The sequence below is a fragment of the Platalea leucorodia genome (assembly GCF_965183815.1).
Source record: "Platalea leucorodia genome assembly, chromosome: 3".
In the NCBI taxonomy this organism is placed as follows: Eukaryota; Metazoa; Chordata; class Aves; order Pelecaniformes; family Threskiornithidae; genus Platalea; species Platalea leucorodia.
In genome coordinates, this window is record NC_138825.1 from 128,132,232 (window position 1) to 128,152,591 (window position 20,360).

The following is a 20,360-nucleotide window of genomic DNA, read 5'->3' on the forward strand; positions in this document are numbered from 1 at the left end:
CAGGGCAGGGGCTGAGTCCCCATCCCTGGAGGGATTTAAAAGCCGGGGAGATGTGGTGCTTGGGGACATGGTTTAGTGGTGGCCTTGGCAGTGCTGGGTTAACGGTTGGACTCGATGATCTTAAGGGTCTTTTCCAACCTTAACGATTCCATGATTCTATGATTCTGTGACTCTCTCAGGGTTTTACCCCCGGTGCCTCTGGAGCCGACAATGTCCCCGCTCACGGTTCGCACGCCCACCAGCCGATTAAGCGTAACCAAATAAACAAAGTGGCCAATGCCCTACGCGCACCGCTTCCCCCTCCTGCGTGAGCCGTCCTCCCTGCTCGGAGCACCCTTGCACCAGCAGCTGCTGCCAAGGCCGCTGCCATGGGAGGGGGGTGGGTGCCACGGGTGCCGCCGTTCCAGCTGCACGGCCGCGGCGACGCGAGCCCCGGTATCTGCAGACCGGAGCAGCTCTCGGATCCGTGCCGGCTGCCCGTGGACTGGGGGCGTGCGGGACAACAGCGTGTGCTGCACGTGTGCAGAACAAGGTCAGAGAACAGAAACGGCCGTACGTAAAATGGGAGGGAAACTTCAGATACTGCAGGAAATAGTGGGAGAAAAAAGCTTTTGACCGGTGGGAGGACGGAGGAGGAAAGTGCCTGGGACAGCACCGAGGTCTGGCTGGGGTCATTCACGGTGGGGGTTGTGGGGGTCCCGCTGATCGCGCGGGTACAGGAGAGGCTGGGACGGGGCCTGGATGGTGCGAGCGGAGGCCAGAGGCACGGTGCTGAGCGCATCAGGCGATGGGGAGAGCAGCAGCAGGAGGAGGAGGAGGAGGAGGAGGAAGAGAGGGGGAGGAAGGGCTTGCGCTGGGGACTGGAAGGACCAAGTGCAGCAGCGAGGCCGGGGGACGGGAGAGCAGGGACCCCGCAGCGGCAGATCCCGAGCTCCCCGGGCACCGCCGGCCGCCGCGCCGGGGCCGAGCACCGGGCCGCGACCGGCGGGGCCCGACTCGGGCGGGGGCGTCGGGGCTCCGCCGCCCGCTCGGCAGCCCCCGGCCGCCGCGCCAGGCGCTCCCCCCCCGCCTCCCGCAGCCACCGCCGCCCCACGGGCCCCACCCCGCACCCCAGCCCCGACCCCTCGCCCCCACCCAGCCACCACTCGCCCGCCCCGCCCCCGCTCAGCTCTGTCCTTGCCACCGCCACGCCAGGGGAGAGCGCGAACGCAGTCCCCCACTACCACAAATTATGCAGTCGAGTTTCCCGCATTTGGGGAAATCGCAGGGGTCAGCACACCCGGAGTGCAGGGGATGAGCCTCGCCCTGGGAAAACCACCTGCCTGATCATGGTGTCTCCCCTGCCAGGTAAGTATGAAACCAAACCCCCCCGCAGCCCCCCGCACCCCCGCGCACGCACACTCAACGCACGGCCACCCCCGCGCGCCACCGCCACCGCCACCGCCACCGCGCCGCCGCCCGCGCCCCGCGCCCCGCCGCCCCAAACAGCCCGCGCACCGCCCGCGCGCGACGCTGCCCGTCGGCGACCGGGCGCCACGGTGTCCCGACAGCCCGCGCGGCGCTCATCTGCATGGACACGCCCACGCCCCGCCACGCCACGCCCCCTCTCGGCACCGCCCCGCGCCGCCCGCACACCGCGCCCCGCCGGGCCCCCGCCCCCCGCCCCGGCCCCGGCCCCGCGCGGGCCTCGCTCTGCCGGAGCCGAGCCGGACCGGGCTGCAGCCGCGGCGGGAGGGGACCCAGGGACCGCCCGGGGCAGGGTCCTCCGGCGGGGAGCCGGGGGCGGCGGGGGTGTCGGGGGTGTCGGGGGACACGGGGGTGTCGGGGCCCGGCGGTGTCGGGGGGCCCGGGGGTGTCGGGGCCCGGGGGTGTCGCAGGGAAACGGGGATGTCGGGGCCCGGGGGTGTCGCAGGGACACGGGGATGTCGGGACCCAGGGGTGTCAGGGGACATGGGGATGTCGGGGGACCCGGGGGTGTCGGAGCCCGGGGGTGTCGCAGGGACACGGGGGTGTCGGGGGCCCAGTAGTAGGCGTTCGCAGCCCAGTAGCGGCCAGTGCCGGGACCGCGGGCATCTGGGCCCCGACAGCAGCACAGCGAGGGCAGGCGCCCACGGAGGAGCCAGCCCACGAGCACACGGGGCCGTCAGCGCGCCCGCGCACCCTCCTGGGGAGGCGGGGGGCTGGTGAACGCTGGCGCTCGCGGCACCCCAGACCCACCAGCTCCCGCCATCCGTGCCTGGAACCCCACGGGCGCTCGCGCTCCCTCGGCAAACGCAAACCCGCCCTCTAATCCCTCTCCTGCTGCCTGGGCATCGCTGGTCGGGCCGGTAAACCTCGCCCCGCCACGGGCAGGTACTGGGCACTGGTGAGGCCGCCCCTCGACTCCTGTGCTCAGCGCTGGGCCCCGCACCCCAAGGCGGCCATGGAGGGGCTGGAGCGTGGCCAGAGCAGGGCAGCGAGGCTGGGGCAGGGGCTGGAGCACAAGGCTGGGGAGGAGCGGCTGGGGGAGCTGGGGGGGCTCAGCCTGGAGAAGAGGAGGCTGAGGGGAGCCCTCATCGCTCTCTGCAACGGCCTGAAAGGAGGCTGGAGCCGGGGGGGTCGGTCTCTGCTCCCCTGGAACAAGCGATGGGACGAGAGGGAACGGCCTCAAGCTGCGCCAGGGCAGGGTTGGGTTGGGTATGGGGAAAAACTTCTTCCCCCAAAGGGCTGTCAGGCCCTGGCCCAGGCTGCCCAGGGCAGGGGCTGAGTCCCCATCCCTGGAGGGATTTAAAAGCCGGGGAGATGTGGTGCTTGGGGACATGGTTTAGTGGTGGCCTTGGCAGTGCTGGGTTAACGGTTGGACTCGATGATCTTAAGGGTCTTTTCCAACCTTAACGATTCCATGATTCTATGATTCTGTGACTCTCTCAGGGTTTTACCCCCGGTGCCTCTGGAGCCGACAATGTCCCCGCTCACGGTTCGCACGCCCACCAGCCGATTAAGCGTAACCAAATAAACAAAGTGGCCAATGCCCTACGCGCACCGCTTCCCCCTCCTGCGTGAGCCGTCCTCCCTGCTCGGAGCACCCTTGCACCAGCAGCTGCTGCCAAGGCCGCTGCCATGGGAGGGGGGTGGGTGCCACGGGTGCCGCCGTTCCAGCTGCACGGCCGCGGCGACGCGAGCCCCGGTATCTGCAGACCGGAGCGGCTCTCGGATCTGTGCCGGCTGCCCGTGGACTGGGGGCGTGCGGGACAACAGCGTGTGCTGCACGTGTGCAGAACAAGGTCAGAGAACAGAAACGGCCGTACGTAAAATGGGAGGGAAACTTCAGATACTGCAGGAAATAGTGGGAGAAAAAAGCTTTTGACCGGTGGGAGGACGGAGGAGGAAAGTGCCTGGGACAGCACCGAGGTCTGGCTGGGGTCATTCACGGTGGGGGTTGTGGGGGTCCCGCTGATCGCGCGGGTACAGGAGAGGCTGGGACGGGGCCTGGATGGTGCGAGCGGAGGCCAGAGGCACGGTGCTGAGCGCATCAGGCGATGGGGAGAGCAGCAGCAGGAGGAGGAGGAGGAGGAGGAGGAAGAGAGGGGGAGGAAGGGCTTGCGCTGGGGACTGGAAGGACCAAGTGCAGCAGCGAGGCCGGGGGACGGGAGAGCAGGGACCCCGCAGCGGCAGATCCCGAGCTCCCCGGGCACCGCCGGCCGCCGCGCCGGGGCCGAGCACCGGGCCGCGACCGGCGGGGCCCGACTCGGGCGGGGGCGTCGGGGCTCCGACGCCCGCTCGGCAGCCCCCGGCCGCCGCGCCAGGCGCTCCCCCCCCGCCTCCCGCAGCCACCGCCGCCCCACGGGCCCCACCCCGCACCCCAGCCCCGACCCCTCGCCCCCACCCAGCCACCACTCGCCCGCCCCGCCCCCGCTCAGCTCTGTCCTTGCCACCGCCACGCCAGGGGAGAGCGCGAACGCAGTCCCCCACTACCACAAATTATGCAGTCGAGTTTCCCGCATTTGGGGAAATCGCAGGGGTCAGCACACCCGGAGTGCAGGGGATGAGCCTCGCCCTGGGAAAACCACCTGCCTGATCATGGTGTCTCCCCTGCCAGGTAAGTATGAAACCACACCCCCCCGCAGCCCCCCGCACCCCCGCGCACGCACACTCAACGCACGGCCACCCCCGCGCGCCACCGCCACCGCCACCGCGCCGCCGCCCGCGCCCCGCGCCCCGCCGCCCCAAACAGCCCGCGCACCGCCCGCGCGCGACGCTGCCCGTCGGCGACCGGGCGCCACGGTGTCCCGACAGCCCGCGCGGCGCTCATCTGCATGGACACGCCCCTATGCCCTGCCGCCACGCCCCAGGCCCCGCCCCCGCCCCAGGCCCCGCCCCGTCCCGGGGTCCCCGGGCGCCCCGGCCCCGCAGGAGGCGGCGGACGCGCAACCCCCGCCGCGGCCGGAGCTTCGCGGCCGGCGGAGCCCGGCAGAAGAGCGACCCTCGCCGGGGACAGGGGCTGGCGGCACCCGCGTCGCCCCGCGAACGCGGCCCCGGGGGAAGCGCCCGTCCCTGCGGCTCCTGACCCGGGCCGTCGGGCGCGGCCGTGGCCCGCCGGGCCAGCGCAGGGCCAGCCGCTCCGGCCGCCGCTGGCCCGAGGGGCCCCGCTGGCCAAGGGCCCGCAGACGCCTCCCCGGGCCGCCGAGGGAGAGGGTTTTCACTGGTTCCTCCCCCGCGGCGCTGGGTCCCTTCTAGCGACCTCGAAAGCCTCTGCCCTCGGGCACGACGGCGGCCCGGGCACAGGGACGGGACGGGGACGGGCTGGGTGCCGTCCCCCTCCCCTCGCACCGAAGCGCTGCAGGCAGCCGCAGCGGCAGCACTCGCGGTCCGTGCAGGGGAAGGGGCTGAGATGGCACCAGGCCCCCCGAGGAACCTGGCCGGCGATGCTCAGCTCCCCCCCCGCCGGCACGCGGCTCTGGCGCAGCCGCCGCAGCCGGCTGTTACGCATCTACGCGCGCCGGCCGCCATAACGGGGTCCGACCCTGGGATCCTGCCAATTAACGTCAGCTCCGTGCGAAGGTTTCCAGTTCCTCCTTCATCAGCTCCCAGGTCACGGCTCGAGCTGGGTGCCTCTGGAGGGGGCCCCCCCAGGTCACCCCCTCAGTTATACCCGTACCGCCCGGCACTCGATCCCCAAGCCCCATCGCGTGAGTCTGCCCAGTGGGCTCCTGTTTTCTTATCGGCTTTCGCTGTCGCTGGGCTGGCCTGCTTCTGACGTGACCTCATTCCCTCGGAATTGTCTCCTTGGTCCTTATCTTCTTCGTTCCGCTCCTCTCTGCTGGATTCAGCGAGTTCTGTGTTTGCAGCATTAGTCTTATCAGAAAGTTTACTCTCGGTCAGCTCTCGTGGCCTAAGGCTTCGACTGCTTTAGCTCCCGGTGCTAAGCTGCTAATGCCACACGAGACTGCTCAGCGAGAAGGCGGCAGTTAATCCAATTTCACTACAACAGCGGCACAGCCGCCCCGCTCCCGTGCCCACCGGGCCCACCCCAGCCAGGCGGCTGGCGGCTGTGCCGCAGGATCGCTTCGCTCCAGATCTCTCTCCTGCGCCTGTTGCCCAGTTATTTCTCTGTTGGCAATGTTAATCCGGGGTGGATGAGAGCAAGGGAGAGCTTTAGCAAAGCCACTGAGCTAACGACCGCGTCAGGAAGGCGTGAGTGTATCTCAGGACGCAGCTGACCGCGTGCCGGCTCGGCCGGGACGGAGTCACCTTTGGGTGCAGCAGCCCCGGCGGTGCCGCGCTCTGCCCCACGCGTGGCTGGCGCAGGGCTGGCGATGCCCCACGCTTCGGCTGCTGCTGAGCGGTGCTGACACCGCACCGGGGCGTCCTCTGCATCCCCGGGCAGCAGCTGGGGTGGGCAAGGGGCCAGAGGGGACCCAGCAGGGAGAGCTGACCCCAGGGGTATTGCACCCTGCGTGCCGTCCTGCTCAGGGGTGAAAGGGTGGGAGGGGATGGGATATTTCAGCTGGAAGGGACCTACAAGGATCACCTGGTTCAACTGCCTGACCACTTCAGGGCTGACCACAAGTTGAAGCATGTTATTAAGGACATTGTCCAAATGCCTCTTCAACACTGACAGGCTTGGGGCACCGACCGCCCTGCCAGGAAGCCTGTTCCAGGCCTTGACCACCCTCTCGGTAAAGAAATGCTTCCTCATGTCCAGCCTGAACCTCCCCTGATGCAGCTTTGAGCCATTCCCAGGCGTCCTGTCCCTGGATCCCAGGGAGAAGAGATCAGCGCCTCCCTGTCCACGTCCCCTCCGCAGGAAGCTGCAGAGAGCAATGAGGTCGCCTCTCAGCCTCCTTCCCTCCAAACGAGACCAACCCAGAGCCCTCAGCCGCTCCTCAGAGGCCATGCCTTCCAGCCTTGTCACCAGCCGAGTGCCCTCCTCTGGAGGCATTCGAGGACCTTCCCGTCCTTCCCAAACGGTGGGGCCCAGCGCTGCGCGCAGTACTCCAGGTGAGGCCGCAGCAACGCTGAATACAGCGGGACAATCCCCTCTCTTGGCCGGCTGGCCATGCTGCGTTCGATGTCCCCCAGGACGCGGTTTGCCCCCTTGGTGCCAGGGCACACTGCTGGCTCCTATTGAGCCTGCTGCCGACCAGCACCCCCAGATCCCTTTCTGCAGGGCTGCTCTCCAGCCACCGCTCTCCCACTTTGGACTTGGGCCCGGCGTTACTCTGTCCCAGGTGCAGAATCCGGCATTTGTTCTTGTTACATTTCATGCTGTTGATGATTGCCCAGTCCTCCAACCCATCTGGATCCCTCTGCAGGGCCTCTTGGCCCTCGGGAGAGTCAACAGCACCTCACAGTTTGGTATCGTTGCCAAACTTGCTAATGGGGCATTCAACTCCTGCATCCAGATCGCTGATAGATATATTGACCAGCACTGGGCCTAGGATTGAGCCCTGAGGAGCACCGCTGGTGACCGGTCGCCAGCCAGACGCAGCCCCATTCACTGCAGCCCTTTGAGCCCTGCCGTTCAGCCAGTTCTTCACCCAGCGCACCGCGAACCCGCTCGTCCCACAGCTGGACAACTTGTCCGGCAGGATGCTGTGAGGGACAGTGCCGAAAGCCTTACTGAAATCCAGAGAAACTACATCCACCGCCTTCCCTTCAGCCGCTGGGCGGGTGACCTTATCATAGAAAGATATCAAATGAGTCAGGGCTTTCCCTTTGGGAACCCGTGCCGACCGCGCCCGATGACGGTGTTGTTCTTTAAACGCCTTTCGGTAGCACCCGGGATGCTCTTCTCCGTAGTTTTCCCGGGTGCTGAGGTCAGAGTCCCAGGTCTGTCGCTTGCCGGGTCTTCCCTACGCCCCTCGGGACAACTGGAATAACCTCGGCCAGCTTCCAGTCAGCGGGGGCCTGCCCAGACTCCCGAGACCTTTGGCAGACGAGGGAGAGGGGTCCTGCCGTAACGTCCGCCAGCCCCTTCAGCGCTCCGGGGTGAACGCCACCGGGCCCCGCGGCCTTGTGAACGTTCAGCGGGTACAGCCGGTCCCTGGCAACGTCGGTGCCCACAAGCGGGGAGTCCCTGTTCCCGCACCCGAGGTCCCCCGACGCAGGGACCGGGCGGCCCAAGGTCTGTCAGCAGGATTAAAGACTGAGGCAAAAGCCGCACTGAACGCCTCTGCCTCTTCTTTCCCCCCGGGTGCCGGGCGTCCATCTTCAAGAAGCGCCGGTCCGACGTTTTCCTTAGGCCTCCTCTTGCTGGTAGCGCCCTGGGAAGCCTTTCTCGCCAGCCACGGCCCCAGCCGGCGCCAGCTCCAGCCGAGCGTCGGCCTTTCGCGTTTTCTCCCCCCGGTGCGAAGCACGGCTCCGCGCGCCTCCTGCGGCGCCTGACCTCGCCTCCCGGGACGGAGCCGCGTCCCCCGCGCCCCCGGTCAGCCCGGCCGGTCTCCCGCCCCGCGTGCTTGCCGTGGGACGGCCCGGGGGTGCCGGCCCCCGCGCTTCTCCAGGCGGCGGCTCAGACCGGCCCCGCCGCCGCGGCCCCCGCGCCCTGGCGGGCAGGTCCCCCGGGGCCGCCGCGCAGGGGCTCCCCGAGCGGCTCGGGGTTGGCTCCGCGACGCCCCCCGAGCCGCCCCGCCGCCCTCCTCTCTCCCGGCACCGACGACGGCGGCCCCAGCGGGTGGCGGTGCCCGCGGCCGGGCCGGGCCCCGCCGCCTGCCCGAGCCCTGCCCCGGGCACGGAGGGAACCGGGGGGCCCCTTCCCGCCGGCGCCCGGGCCCCTCGCAGCGGGACTCGGCGCCGGCAGAGGCGCGGCCGGGGCGGCCCGGGGCCGCGGGTCAGAGGCGGGGGGCGCGGCGGTGCCGCCGTTCCCGGCCGCGGGGAGCCGAGCGCCAGGGCCCGCCGAGCGGAGCGGCTCTGGGCCGGTGCCGGCTGCCGGCGGGGGGGCGCGGGGCAGCGGCCCCCGGCACCGGCGCGGCGGGAGCGAAGAGGCTGCGGGCAGCGGGAGCGGGGGTGCGCGGCGGCTCCGGAGCGGCCCCGGGCGGGAGGGGGAGCGGAGGCCCCGCCCCGGGCAGCGCCGCGCCGAGAGGGGGCATGGCGTGGCGGGGCGTGGGCGTGTCCATGCAGATGAGCGCCGCGCGGGCTGTCGGGACACCGTGGCGCCCGGTCGCCGACGGGCAGCGTCGCGCGCGGGCGGTGCGCGGGCTGTTTGGGGCGGCGGGGCGCGGGGCGCGGGCGGCGGCGCGGTGGCGGTGGCGGTGGCGGTGGCGCGCGGGGGTGGCCGTGCGTTGAGTGTGCGTGCGCGGGGGTGCGGGGGGCTGCGGGGGGGTTTGATTTCATACTTACCTGGCAGGGGAGACACCATGATCAGGCAGGTGGTTTTCCCAGGGCGAGGCTCATCCCCTGCACTCCGGGTGTGCTGACCCCTGCGATTTCCCCAAATGCGGGAAACTCGACTGCATAATTTGTGGTAGTGGGGGACTGCGTTCGCGCTCTCCCCTGGCGTGGCGGTGGCAAGGACAGAGCTGAGCGGGGGCGGGGCGGGCGAGTGGTGGCTGGGTGGGGGCGAGGGGTCGGGGCTGGGGTGCGGGGTGGGGCCCGTGGGGCGGCGGTGGCTGCGGGAGGCGGGGGGGGAGCGCCTGGCGCGGCGGCCGGGGGCTGCCGAGCGGGCGTCGGAGCCCCGACGCCCCCGCCCGAGTCGGGCCCCGGCGGTCCCGGCGCGGCGGCCGGCGGTGCCCGGGGAGCTCGGGATCTGCCGCTGCGGGGTCCCTGCTCTCCCGTTCCCCCGGCCTCGCTGCTGCACTTGGTCCTTCCAGTCCCCAGCGCAAGCCCTTCCTCCCCCTCTCTTCCTCCTCCTCCTCCTCCTCCTGCTGCTGCTCTCCCCATCGCCTGATGCGCTCAGCACCGTGCCTCTGGCCTCCGCTCGCACCATCCAGGCCCCGTCCCAGCCTCTCCTGTACCCGCGCGATCAGCGGGACCCCCACAACCCCCACCGTGAATGACCCCAGCCAGACCTCGGTGCTGTCCCAGGCACTTTCCTCCTCCGTCCTCCCACCGGTCAAAAGCTTTTTTCTCCCACTATTTCCTGCAGTATCTGAAGTTTCCCTCCCATTTTACGTACGGCCGTTTCTGTTCTCTGACCTTGTTCTGCACACGTGCAGCACACGCTGTTGTCCCGCACGCCCCCAGTCCACGGGCAGCCGGCACGGATCCGAGAGCCGCTCCGGTCTGCAGATACCGGGGCTCGCGTCGCCGCGGCCGTGCAGCTGGAACGGCGGCACCCGTGGCACCCACCCCCCTCCCACGGCAGCGGCCTTGGCAGCAGCTGCTGGTGCAAGGGTGCTCCGAGCAGGGAGGACGGCTCACGCAGGAGGGGGAAGCGGTGCGCGTAGGGCATTGGCCACTTTGTTTATTTGGTTACGCTTAATCGGCTGGTGGGCGTGCGAACCGTGAGCGGGGACATTGTCGGCTCCAGAGGCACCGGGGGTAAAACCCTGAGAGAGTCACAGAATCATAGAATCATGGAATCGTTAAGGTTGGAAAAGACCCTTAAGATCATCGAGTCCAACCGTTAACCCAGCACTGCCAAGGCCACCACTAAACCATGTCCCTCAGCACCACATCTCCCCAGCTTTTCAATCCCCCCAGGGATGGGGACTCAGCCCCTGCCCTGGGCAGCCTGGGCCAGGGCCTGACAGCCCTTTGGGGGAAGAAGTTTTTCCCAATACCCAACCCAACCCTGCCCTGGCGCAGCTTGAGGCCGTTCCCTCTCGTCCCAGCGCTTGTTCCTGGGGAGCAGAGACCGACCCCCCCGGCTCCAGCCTCCTTTCAGGCCGTTGCAGAGAGCGATGAGGGCTCCCCTCAGCCTCCTCTTCTCCAGGCTGAGCCCCCCCAGCTCCCCCAGCCGCTCCTCCCCAGCCTTGTGCTCCAGCCCCTGCCCCAGCCTCGCTGCCCTGCTCTGGCCACGCTCCAGCCCCTCCATGGCCGCCTTGGGGTGCGGGGCCCAGCGCTGAGCACAGGAGTCGAGGGGCGGCCTCACCAGTGCCCAGTACCTGCCCGTGGCGGGGCGAGGTTTACCGGCCCGACCAGCGATGCCCAGGCAGCAGGAGAGGGATTAGAGGGCGGGTTTGCGTTTGCCGAGGGAGCGCGAGCGCCCGTGGGGTTCCAGGCACGGATGGCGGGAGCTGGTGGGTCTGGGGTACCGCGAGCGCCAGCGTTCACCAGCCCCCCGCCTCCCCAGGAGGGTGCGCGGGCGCGCTGACGGCCCCGTGTGCTCGTGGGCTGGCTCCTCCGTGGGCGCCTGCCCTCGCTGTGCTGCTGTCGGGGCCCAGATGCCCGTGGTCCCGGCACTGGCCGCTACTGGGCTGCGAATGCTTCTGTCCACAGGCCTCGTAGGTGGCACCGTGTGGCTCCGTGCTGGAGCCCAGCAGAAAGCAGCGCCGCCCAGCAGGGTCCTGCCCGGCTCCTGGAGCCCAGCCCAGGGCCTGGGGACCGGGGTCTGTGCCGCGGCCGAGGGAGGGGGCTCCTGCTCTGCCCTTGGCAGGTTCAGCCAGCAGCGGAGCGGAGCTGTGTCCCTGCGACACCCCCGGGCCCCGACACCCCCGGGCCCCGACACCCCCGGGCCCCGACATCCCCGTGTCCCTGCGACACCCCCGGGCCCCGACACCCCCGGGCCCCCCGACACCGCCGGGCCCCGACACCCCCGTGTCCCCCGACACCCCCGCCGCCCCCGGCTCCCCGCCGGAGGACCCTGCCCCGGGCGGTCCCTGGGTCCCCTCCCGCCGCGGCTGCAGCCCGGTCCGGCTCGGCTCCGGCAGAGCGAGGCCCGCGCGGGGCCGGGGCCGGGGCGGGGGGCGGGGGCCCGGCGGGGCGCGGTGTGCGGGCGGCGCGGGGCGGTGCCGAGAGGGGGCGTGGCGTGGCGGGGCGTGGGCGTGTCCATGCAGATGAGCGCCGCGCGGGCTGTCGGGACACCGTGGCGCCCGGTCGCCGACGGGCAGCGTCGCGCGCGGGCGGTGCGCGGGCTGTTTGGGGCGGCGGGGCGCGGGGCGCGGGCGGCGGCGCGGTGGCGGTGGCGGTGGCGCGCGGGGGTGGCCGTGCGTTGAGTGTGCGTGCGCGGGGGTGCGGGGGGCTGCGGGGGGGTTTGATTTCATACTTACCTGGCAGGGGAGACACCATGATCAGGCAGGTGGTTTTCCCAGGGCGAGGCTCATCCCCTGCACTCCGGGTGTGCTGACCCCTGCGATTTCCCCAAATGCGGGAAACTCGACTGCATAATTTGTGGTAGTGGGGGACTGCGTTCGCGCTCTCCCCTGGCGTGGCGGTGGCAAGGACAGAGCTGAGCGCGGGAGGGCGGGCGAGTGCCCGCGGTGGCTCGGTGGCCGTGCTGCAGCGCTGGCCCCAGGAGGCGGGCGCAGCGCTGCGTTTGCCGGCGGGAGCGGCTGGCGCGCTGCCCGAGGCGCTGGCTCCGCCGCCCCGTGGCCTCGGGACCGGCCCCTGCGGGAGCAGCGGAGGCCGGGCGTCCCCACACCGGGCCCCGCCGGTAACGGCCGCGTAAAGAGGCTTCGGTACCGAGAGGAGCTGCCCCCCCCCCCGCCCTGTCCGTGTCTCCCAACTCCCCCGGGGGCAGCAACCGGCAGCGCAGCCGAGCGCAGGAGAGACGGAGGGACCCGCTCTGCCTCCCTCCGCGGCTCGGCACCAGCCCTCGAACCCTGCCAGCGCCCGGCCTTCCTCACCCGGCTCCCGGCCGGCGCCGGGGACGCGGGGCTCCCCGCCGCTGATCTCGACTGCGCGCGGCGGCAACGACAGGCGAGACGGGCGTGTAAAAACACCCCTTTTCGGGCAGAGGCCAGGCTAACAGGCACCCTGCCCTCCCTTCCCCGCTCCTCGCTGGAGCTAGGAACACGGAGGGCAGCGGCAGGCTCCAGGGGGGAGCACGCACAGCCCACGGCGATCCCCGCCAGGAGCTGGGACGAGCACTGCTTTTACTGCAGCAGGAAGGGACGGGAACGCTGCCGAACGAGGCAGGACACCCCCCTTCCCCATGCTGGAGCCCCCAGCCTCTGCTCGGCCTGGACCCTGCCCCAGGGCCCTCTTGCAGGAGCAGCCGGTGCTGGGAGCAGCCCTGGCACCCCCAGGGTGCTGCAGGGTCAGAGGTGCTGGGCTCTCCCACGCCAGCCCAGCTCGACGGGCTGCCAGAGCCACAGCCAGAGGAGGCGCGAGCCAGGGGCTGCCGCCACAGCGTCACCCTTTCCCTCGGGTCCCAGAGGAGAGGCCCAGGGACAGGGAAGGTCCTTCCCCGCTGCAGCCTGCAGCGGGACCAGAGGGGCCAGGCAGAGCTGGGCAGAAGTGCCAGCGTGCCCAAGGAAAGGGCGCAGCTGAGCCTGTGGTGACACGGGGCTCCGGGGCTCCTGCCACAGCGCAGAAGGCAGACAAGGTGTATTGTGCGGCCTGGTTTATTCGCGTCCGTGCCGCTGCCCCTCCTACTGATCCACGTTCTTGACACGCAGGACGACAGGCACCGAGGTGCAGGGGATCATGCCCAAGTCCGTGATGACCAGATCCACCAGGTCAGGCGGCGTCACGTCATAGACCAGGTTGAGGAGGCGCAAGGACTTGTTCTCTGCCCAGCCGCCCAGCTGGGCCTGGCCCTTCCGGAGCACTATCAGGTCATCGGGGTCATCTGCGGAGAGAGCAGCAGCCCGCGGGATCGGGGGGAGGAACGGCACCTCTCCGTCCTGCCCTGCTACCTACCAGGCCCGACGGCCGCCCTTCCTCTGAGCCGCGGCCCCTCGGCCGGGAAGGGGAATGGCCGGGCAGATCGGTCTGTCCTGGCCAGCAGAGGGAAGAGGGAGCAGGTCCCAGGTGGGAGGAAGGGGACAGAAGCCTTACCCAGCTCGTTGGAGACAAAAGAGTCCGTCTGCACTCGCTCGCAGAACTTGTAGGTCTCGCAGCAGACCAGGACGGGCACGTTGTAGGCCTTGGAGACCAGCGCTATCTGGGACGTCCCCACCCGGGACATGACAGAGCCGTTGGCCAGGAGCGCGTGGGCTCCCAGCAGCACTTTGGACACCTGTCAGGGAAGCGCGGGGATCTGTTAGCACCTTTTATCACGCTGCAGCCTCCCCCGTGCCCGCCACCGCCCTCGGCACAGCCCCGCTTTGCTCCTCACCTCAGGCAGCACGTAAGAAATGGCGTTGATCATCACATAGGTGCAGTGAATGCCCTTACGCACCAGCCGGCGCAGTGTCTCCCGGCCTTCTAGCCGTGGCCGGCTGTCCACCACGATCACACGGAAGGCCCGTCCCTTCTTCACGTGGGCATCGCACAGTGTGCGGTTCACAAGGGAAGAGCTGACAGACACCAGTTAGGAGGCTGACCCGTCCCACCAGGCCAGGCTCTCACCTGGCCCACGCGACTGCCCCAGCCACCCTGTGCTGACACTGCATGCTGCCAGCATTGCCCAGAAACACAGCCCAGTGCCAGGAGACTTTCCTTGGTGCTGGCTCCAGTGTGGGATTCATCAGGTGTTGGCCAGGCAGGAGGTTTCCTGAGTGCCAGCATGGGGTCTCGTTGAGGGAACAGCCCTGATGGGCGCCCAACGGCAGGGGCTGGCTGGGCTGGCTGCCAGCAGCTGCAGCAGAGCAGGCACTGCCAGGTACCAGCTGCCACGGCAGGTCCCTGGGCCAAACAATCCAGCCCAAACAGAGGTGGGAGTTGGGCTCCCACCAAGACCCTCATGGGCTAGTGCTGCCTAGACGAGTCCAGGCAGAGCTGACGTCCACCCTCGCCGTTACAAGTGCTGCCCCTTCCAGACACCCTCCTGCTACGCTTGCTTCCAGGGCCCCCTCTCCCTGTCTTTGCACCATCACCCCCTGGGAAAAGTGATCTCAGCTCTCCCTGGAAGCAGCACTGACCTCTATCTGTCTGCAACCACAGCAGGGGACTCCCCCTCCAAACCCTCTCCAAGTTTCCCCTCATAATGCTCCAGGGCCCCACTGGCCTCCTGCCCCTGCTCCTTCCTTCGCCGATCACCCAGGAGGCACACCACATCTCAATTATTTTGCCACAGCGGTCTCTGGCTCCTTTTCCCACCTCTACTTTCTGGGATACAGTCCCTCAAAGGAAGAACAAGCTTCCATATTTTTGCTTCCTGACATTTGACTGCTGCAGTTTGTTTAAAATGCCAGTCAACAGCCATAGCTGCTCTGTAAGTGCCCGTATTGAAGAAGCGGTGAATCTGGGTTTCCTGAAACACTTAACTCTGGACACATACAAAGAGAGGACAGCGCCAAGCCCTGAACAGGAACAGCCAAGTCTCACGGACAAGCCTTTGGTAGAGGCTTTGCTGATGGCAAAGTGCCTCTGTCAGGCACTTCTTGGCCCAGTTGAGGTGTTGCCCACCACTGTGGGCCACCCACAAGCCAGTGGTCTGGGAGTCTGGGTTAGTCAAAACAGCAGGCAGTGCAAACTCAGGCATTTACAAACTGAGTTTGAGGCGCTAACACAACTACATTAATCAGTATATGCTGGTATAAAGGCTACTTGATCAGACCTTCCTGTTCATTCCTCTAATGAATCCAAGGGTTCCAGTGCTTCCAGCATCTAGCCTGTCCCAGCGTGCAGAGAAATTGGAAACAACATCAGCTGGACACAGCCCTCCGCAGCAGAGCCGTCCACGGACGCCTGCTCGCAGCCAGGCCTGCCAACATCATCCGCTGCACTCTGCAGACATGGTTTAGCATTCCCCTTGGCAGCTGCCACGCAGAAAGTGCTCTGTCACCACCTCGTGATGCGAGCTCATCAGCCTGCTCATCTCCCAGGACAGGACAAGAGTCCTAATGAGCTCTGCTTTTTCTAATGCACTAACAATACATCCACATCCAGTTAGCAAGTGCTGATCCCAGGGCCATGCTCTGCTCTGTCCCAACACCCTCATACATCCACTGTTCTGTTCTGTCCTGCCCTGCTGGTCATAAACTTCTCCCTTGTGCCTTTATTTACCAGCTCCCCACCACAGCCAAGTTCTGGCTGGCACCCCCTGACTGCCTCCTCCCTGCTTGTTTTATTTCTAGTTTCTGCAGCCAGACTCAGAGCCATAACCCCTCCCTCCCCCTTGGGCAACACTGACTCCCACCCTTGAAAAACTGCTTTTGCAAGAGCTTCCTGTGTTCATTCAACTGCTCCATTTCCTTTTTCCACCCGCTGGCCTGGCTGCCCTGGCTCTCCTCTTACCATCCATACACCAGGATCACATCGTTGTCATTTATCTTCTCAAAGGCAGACCTTGAAATGGCTTCAGCTGCCAAAAGAATCTTCTCCCGCAGATATTTGTCAATAGTGTCCTGCAGCTTCTCCTTCGCCTGGGGAGACAGTGCCATTGCATACAGCATGGCCTTGCCATACCGCAGACACTCTGTTGTCCCTTGCAGCCTAGCAGGGCTGAAGGCTCAGCTCTGCCTGCAAGCGGAGAGCCGTGCCCTGCTCCCAACCAGCCTGTTTGCTGAATGGCACCTTCCCCTGGGACAGGGGCTCTGCAGGACACACAGGGCCACTCCTGTCCCAGCACAAGCTTCCCATCAGACCACGGTGCCTCACCACACGTTCGAGCTGCCATCAGGCCCTCCCCAGCTCTGCCCATTATCTCCCCCGCATCTCCTAGGTCAGTCGCTCTGGTCATCCCATGGAGATTTTACTGCTCAGACTCTCCAGCCTGACTCCTCTCAGCCCACAAGCCATGCAGCCTCAAGGATCCTCCTGACGTATACCACTGCCCTGCCCCTTGCTCCACAGCCAATGGGCTCCTGTGGAGCTTTTTGCATGGGACGTAGCTGAGCACTGAAAAAACACATTCTTCTTCATCTGTGACTTTACTAATGCTGCCAAACAATGCTCTCACAGGCAGTCCTGGTGGGCAAGGGCAGCTCATGATGCCCAGCTGTGGTGGCCTTTGTGGCCTTCCTGCAGTGCACAGCACCAGCTGGACCAGCGTGCAAGTCCTCCAGCCACTCAAGAGTCACTTCTCAATGCAGGTACAATGCTGGTTGCTGGCCAGGCCTGTAGTGCAGTGCTGCGTTTCCTGAGACCACGTGCGCCTGCTGCAGCTTCTCCCATTTTGTGTCCCTGCTCCTGACGAGCTCCAGTCCTATCAGCCCAGTGACACTAACAACCCAGCATTTGCTGCGGCACACCTCGGCCCCCTTGGGTCCTGCTGGGTTGCGCCTGCTGGCAGAGGGAGAGCGGGTCTGGCCACAGTCCCCACTCAGGCCATGGCTGGTGACGCTGATGGCCAAGTCTTCTAGCTTCACTGCAGCACTGCTCCCAGCCTGCATCCCACCACCTCTCCCTGCTTAGCCTGCGCCAGGGCTGTCCCTCCACCCTGGTGCCTGCAGCTAGAGGGCTGGAGCCTGCTGCTTGCGTAAGGCTACTCACCTCCTCTTCTCTCAGGGTGTCAGGTAGGCATGAAATCTCCTTCTTGAGGAACTTAATGGCATTGCCCATGCTCGCTGAGAGGGGCCGGCACTGGTTCAGGAAGCTGCAGAGAGGAAATGGGCTTAGCTCCAGAGCAGCCTGGAGGGCAGCGACAGGAAGAGGGAGGGTGCAGCTGAGCTGGGGATGGTGGGCAGGCAGGCAAAACCCAGAGCCCCAGGAAAGTCAGCCCAAATTTGGGTGGACACCAACCCAGAGAGGTGACCGATGGACCACACTTGGCAGAACTTCATCAGTCCCTCTGCTCTGGCACTGGGACCCCTCACCTGATGTGTGGCTTCAGCTTGGCCACCAGGTCCCGTGACAGCTCCTCGTTGGGGGGAGTTGAGTAATCCCGGATCAGCTGAGACAAGAAGGAAGAGAGCATGAGTTCAGGGCACCTGCTCCTGGCCAGGCACTGCACACAACCACACTTGCCCAGGAGGCTGCAGGCCAGGCACAAGCGTGTACTGCACAGCTTGACAGACTCTCACAGGGAGCGCAAAGGGATGCTCCAGGAACTCAAATCTGCAGCATCAACACCAGAACAGGGTACCAGCACGGCCCAGTCCTGGGCACCATCAGAAGGAAGAGGCTGAAGATGATTGAGCACAGATACAGTCCCAGTAGTCAGGGAACAGGAAGGGATGCCTGTGCCTGGTGCAACGCCCTTGCAGCCTGGTGGGCACGGGTAGCTGCTCACATACCTGTTTGAAGACTTCCAGCAGGGCAATGCAACGGGCGTTGGAGCCATTGATGATACCCTGGGAGTACTGGAGGCCAAGGCGCACTACAGCTGGGTGAATTACTGTGGAGGGGATACTGCAGGGCCAAATGTGAGAGAGCTGTCAGCACTGGCCCTCTACAGTCTAGGAACAACCAACCCATTGTGGGGCTCCCAGCCAAACCTGAGGGATGGCCCAAGAAGGGAGCCGTCAGTCCAGCCCCTACTTGCTCTGTGCCCTGAGGAGTAAGACTAACCCCACAGCCACTTCTCCTGTGGCCCTGCACTGCCCAAGGGCAGCTCTCCTCACCCCACAGGCAGGACATCCAGCTGCCCCTGCTGCTGCTCCTCAAGCAAGTGAAGGGGTCCCCCTCCACCCCATCAATCCTGTCCCACACGCAAGACCAGGACACCCCTTCTCTAGGGCCATTTTGCAGCCAGGCTGGCCGAAACAGAGCCAAATGATTACCAAGGGCCTGGGCTGGGGAGGCCACATACCTCATCTGCTGTGTCAGTGGCTTCTTCCGGCTGTACTGGTGCAAGTGGGAGAACAGGTTGACCTTGGTTCCATAGTCCTGCCTCAGAGGTACCTGTAGCCGAACAGCATTGATGATGGCTTACCCAAGGCCACCAGACAGTCCTGCTCACTCCAGCACCACCAATCGCACCCAGCGCTCACTTGTGGCACACCAGAGAGCAGGCCCCCAGTCCCACACAGCCTGACCCCACCACACACACTGCAGCACAGCTGCTCTGTAGCATGCAGCCCGTTATGCAGCCCCCCCTCCTACCTGCTGCCGCTCCAGCTTCTTGGCCAGTTTCCTCTGGGCAGCAGGGTCATCCACCTGCACGTGCTCCGGCAGCCGCTTTACCACTATGAGGATAGCGGAGAGGACGGTGTGAGGTGGTATCACCCTGGTGCAGCCCCCTGCCCAGCCACGCTGCCCCAAGACTCAGAAAACACACGACAAGGCAGCGCCTAGGGCACCACTGAAGGATCGGATGGGCAGCCCCTGCAGGCGCCTGCCCCAGCCCCCTCCCTCCCTGCTCACCCACCCACCCACCCTCTGGTGATGGCAGCTTTACCGGATTGAGGCTCGGTGGGGGTCAGCCTGGGCTTGGCTGCTGTGGCTGCCTGGCTCAGCTCTGCTTTCTTGGCCTGCTTCTGGGCCCGCTCAGCCTCCTGCTTGGCCCGCCGCTCTGCTCGCAGCTCAGCTTTGCTCTTGCCCCCTGAGGGCTTCTCGCCATCGCTGGGGCCATCAGCCAAGGCTGGGAGGGACGCGGGGTGAGCAGCTACTGCAGGAGATGGAAGGGGGGTGTCTGTGCCCAGCCTCCGTTACCAGGAGATGTAGCCTGGTGTGTGGGACAGCCCATGGCAGGGAGACCCTCCTCTGTGCAAGGGCCTGCCTTTGGAGGGGCAGGGGAGACTAAGCCCCAGATTCTCCAGCACTTCACCACCCCTGCACAGCTGACATGGGGACCGCCAGCCCAGCCCTGCGTTCAGATGGGGAGGGGACTGGCCTCTCTAGGTCTCAGTCCCCACAAGATGCAGGCACTCGAGGTGCCAGGACTCAGGTGCAGAGAGATGGGACTCCCCTGAGGTCCCACCGCGGCCTCCCCTAACTGGAGGATGCTCCTGGCTCAGGGCTGTTCCCAGCCCGGGCGACCGACGGGGCCCTGCCACGGGGCTGCCCCTGCTCGGGGTGCTGGGGAGGGCTGCCGCGGGGCCCTCCGGCCTCGAGGGGGAAGGGGTCCTCACCCCGGGGCTGCCCTGGGTCGGGGGGCGTCCCCAGCTCCGGGGGCTCGGCCGCCGACCCCTTCTCGCTCCTTTTCTTCTTCTTCTGTTGCTTCTTCTCCTTCCGCAGCTGCAGCTTCTCCTCCCGGGAGAGCTCCAGGGCCTGCGGGCACAGAGCGTCAGGCAGCCCCCGGCCCCCACGCCGGCCCCCGGCCCCCACGCCGGCCCCCGGCCCTGCTCACCTGCGGTCCCGCCGGCACTGGCGCGGCTGCTTCGGGGCCCGCACCTGGAACGAGGGGAAGCGTGAGAGAGGCCGGGAGCGCGGCCGGGCCCGGCCGGCGCCGGCTGCAGGGGACGGGGAGATGCCGAGCAGCGGGGCGGGAGCAGGGTCCCGCCGCCCACCGGGGGCCCGGCCCGGCCCGGCCCGGCGCGGCCCCGCACTCACCGCCCGGCGCGGCCCGCTCCGCCATGGCTCCTGCCCGGCCGCTCACAGCGCCCCCTGCCGGCCGGAGGGCGCTGCCGCCCGCGTGCTCTGCGTGATGTCAGCGGTCCTCCGCATGACGCGCGGTGACGCCACTCCGCGGCCGGGGCGGGGGCCGGCCCCTTGCCCGGGGTGTCCCTCCCCGCGCTGCCCAGCGCCCCGGGCCCTGCTCCCCGCTGCCTCCCCGCGGCCGGGGCCCGTCCCGCTCCGGGCCGGCGCTCAGCACCGGGCGCGGCGGGGCAGGGCTGCGGCACGGCTGGGACGTCGCCGGGCGCCCCGGCGGGGGCCCGCACTGGGCACGGGGCTGCGACGGGGTCCCGGTGTGGGGAGGGGTCACCGGGACGGCCAGGCCCCGGCGCCGGGGGCCCTGTGGCTCCCCGCCGGTTCGCCCCGGCACCGTGCCCGCGGGCGGCGGGGCGGGGCGGGGCGGGGCGGGGCGGGCCGGCCCCGGCGGGCGGTTCCGCCGGCCGCGCCATCGCGGGGGC

The 20,360-nt window shown here is 67.7% G+C and overlaps 1 protein-coding gene across 2 annotated transcripts; it reads right to left on the reverse strand.

Moving 5' to 3' along the window:
• Nucleotides 1-12,922: 12,922 nt before the first annotated feature.
• On the reverse strand, nt 12,923-20,048 carry EIF2B4 (eukaryotic translation initiation factor 2B subunit delta). Of its 2 annotated transcripts, none has more exons than XM_082306672.1 (13): nt 19,840-20,048; nt 19,637-19,680; nt 19,419-19,557; nt 18,746-18,952; nt 18,451-18,533; nt 18,158-18,249; nt 17,643-17,757; nt 17,223-17,299; nt 16,900-17,002; nt 15,703-15,830; nt 13,640-13,820; nt 13,360-13,540; nt 12,923-13,150 (listed from the first exon to the last, which is right to left on the reverse strand). In XM_082306672.1, the coding sequence occupies exons 1-13, from the start codon at nt 19,862-19,864 to the stop codon at nt 12,951-12,953; spliced, it is 1,575 nt and encodes a 524-aa protein (XP_082162798.1). In that variant the 5' UTR covers nt 19,865-20,048; the 3' UTR covers nt 12,923-12,950. The 2 variants fall into 2 exon arrangements, with proteins under 2 accessions (XP_082162798.1, XP_082162797.1); XM_082306671.1 differs by having other exon boundaries at nt 18,746-18,955; nt 19,840-20,042.
• Between the last annotated feature and the right edge of the window lie 312 nt (nt 20,049-20,360).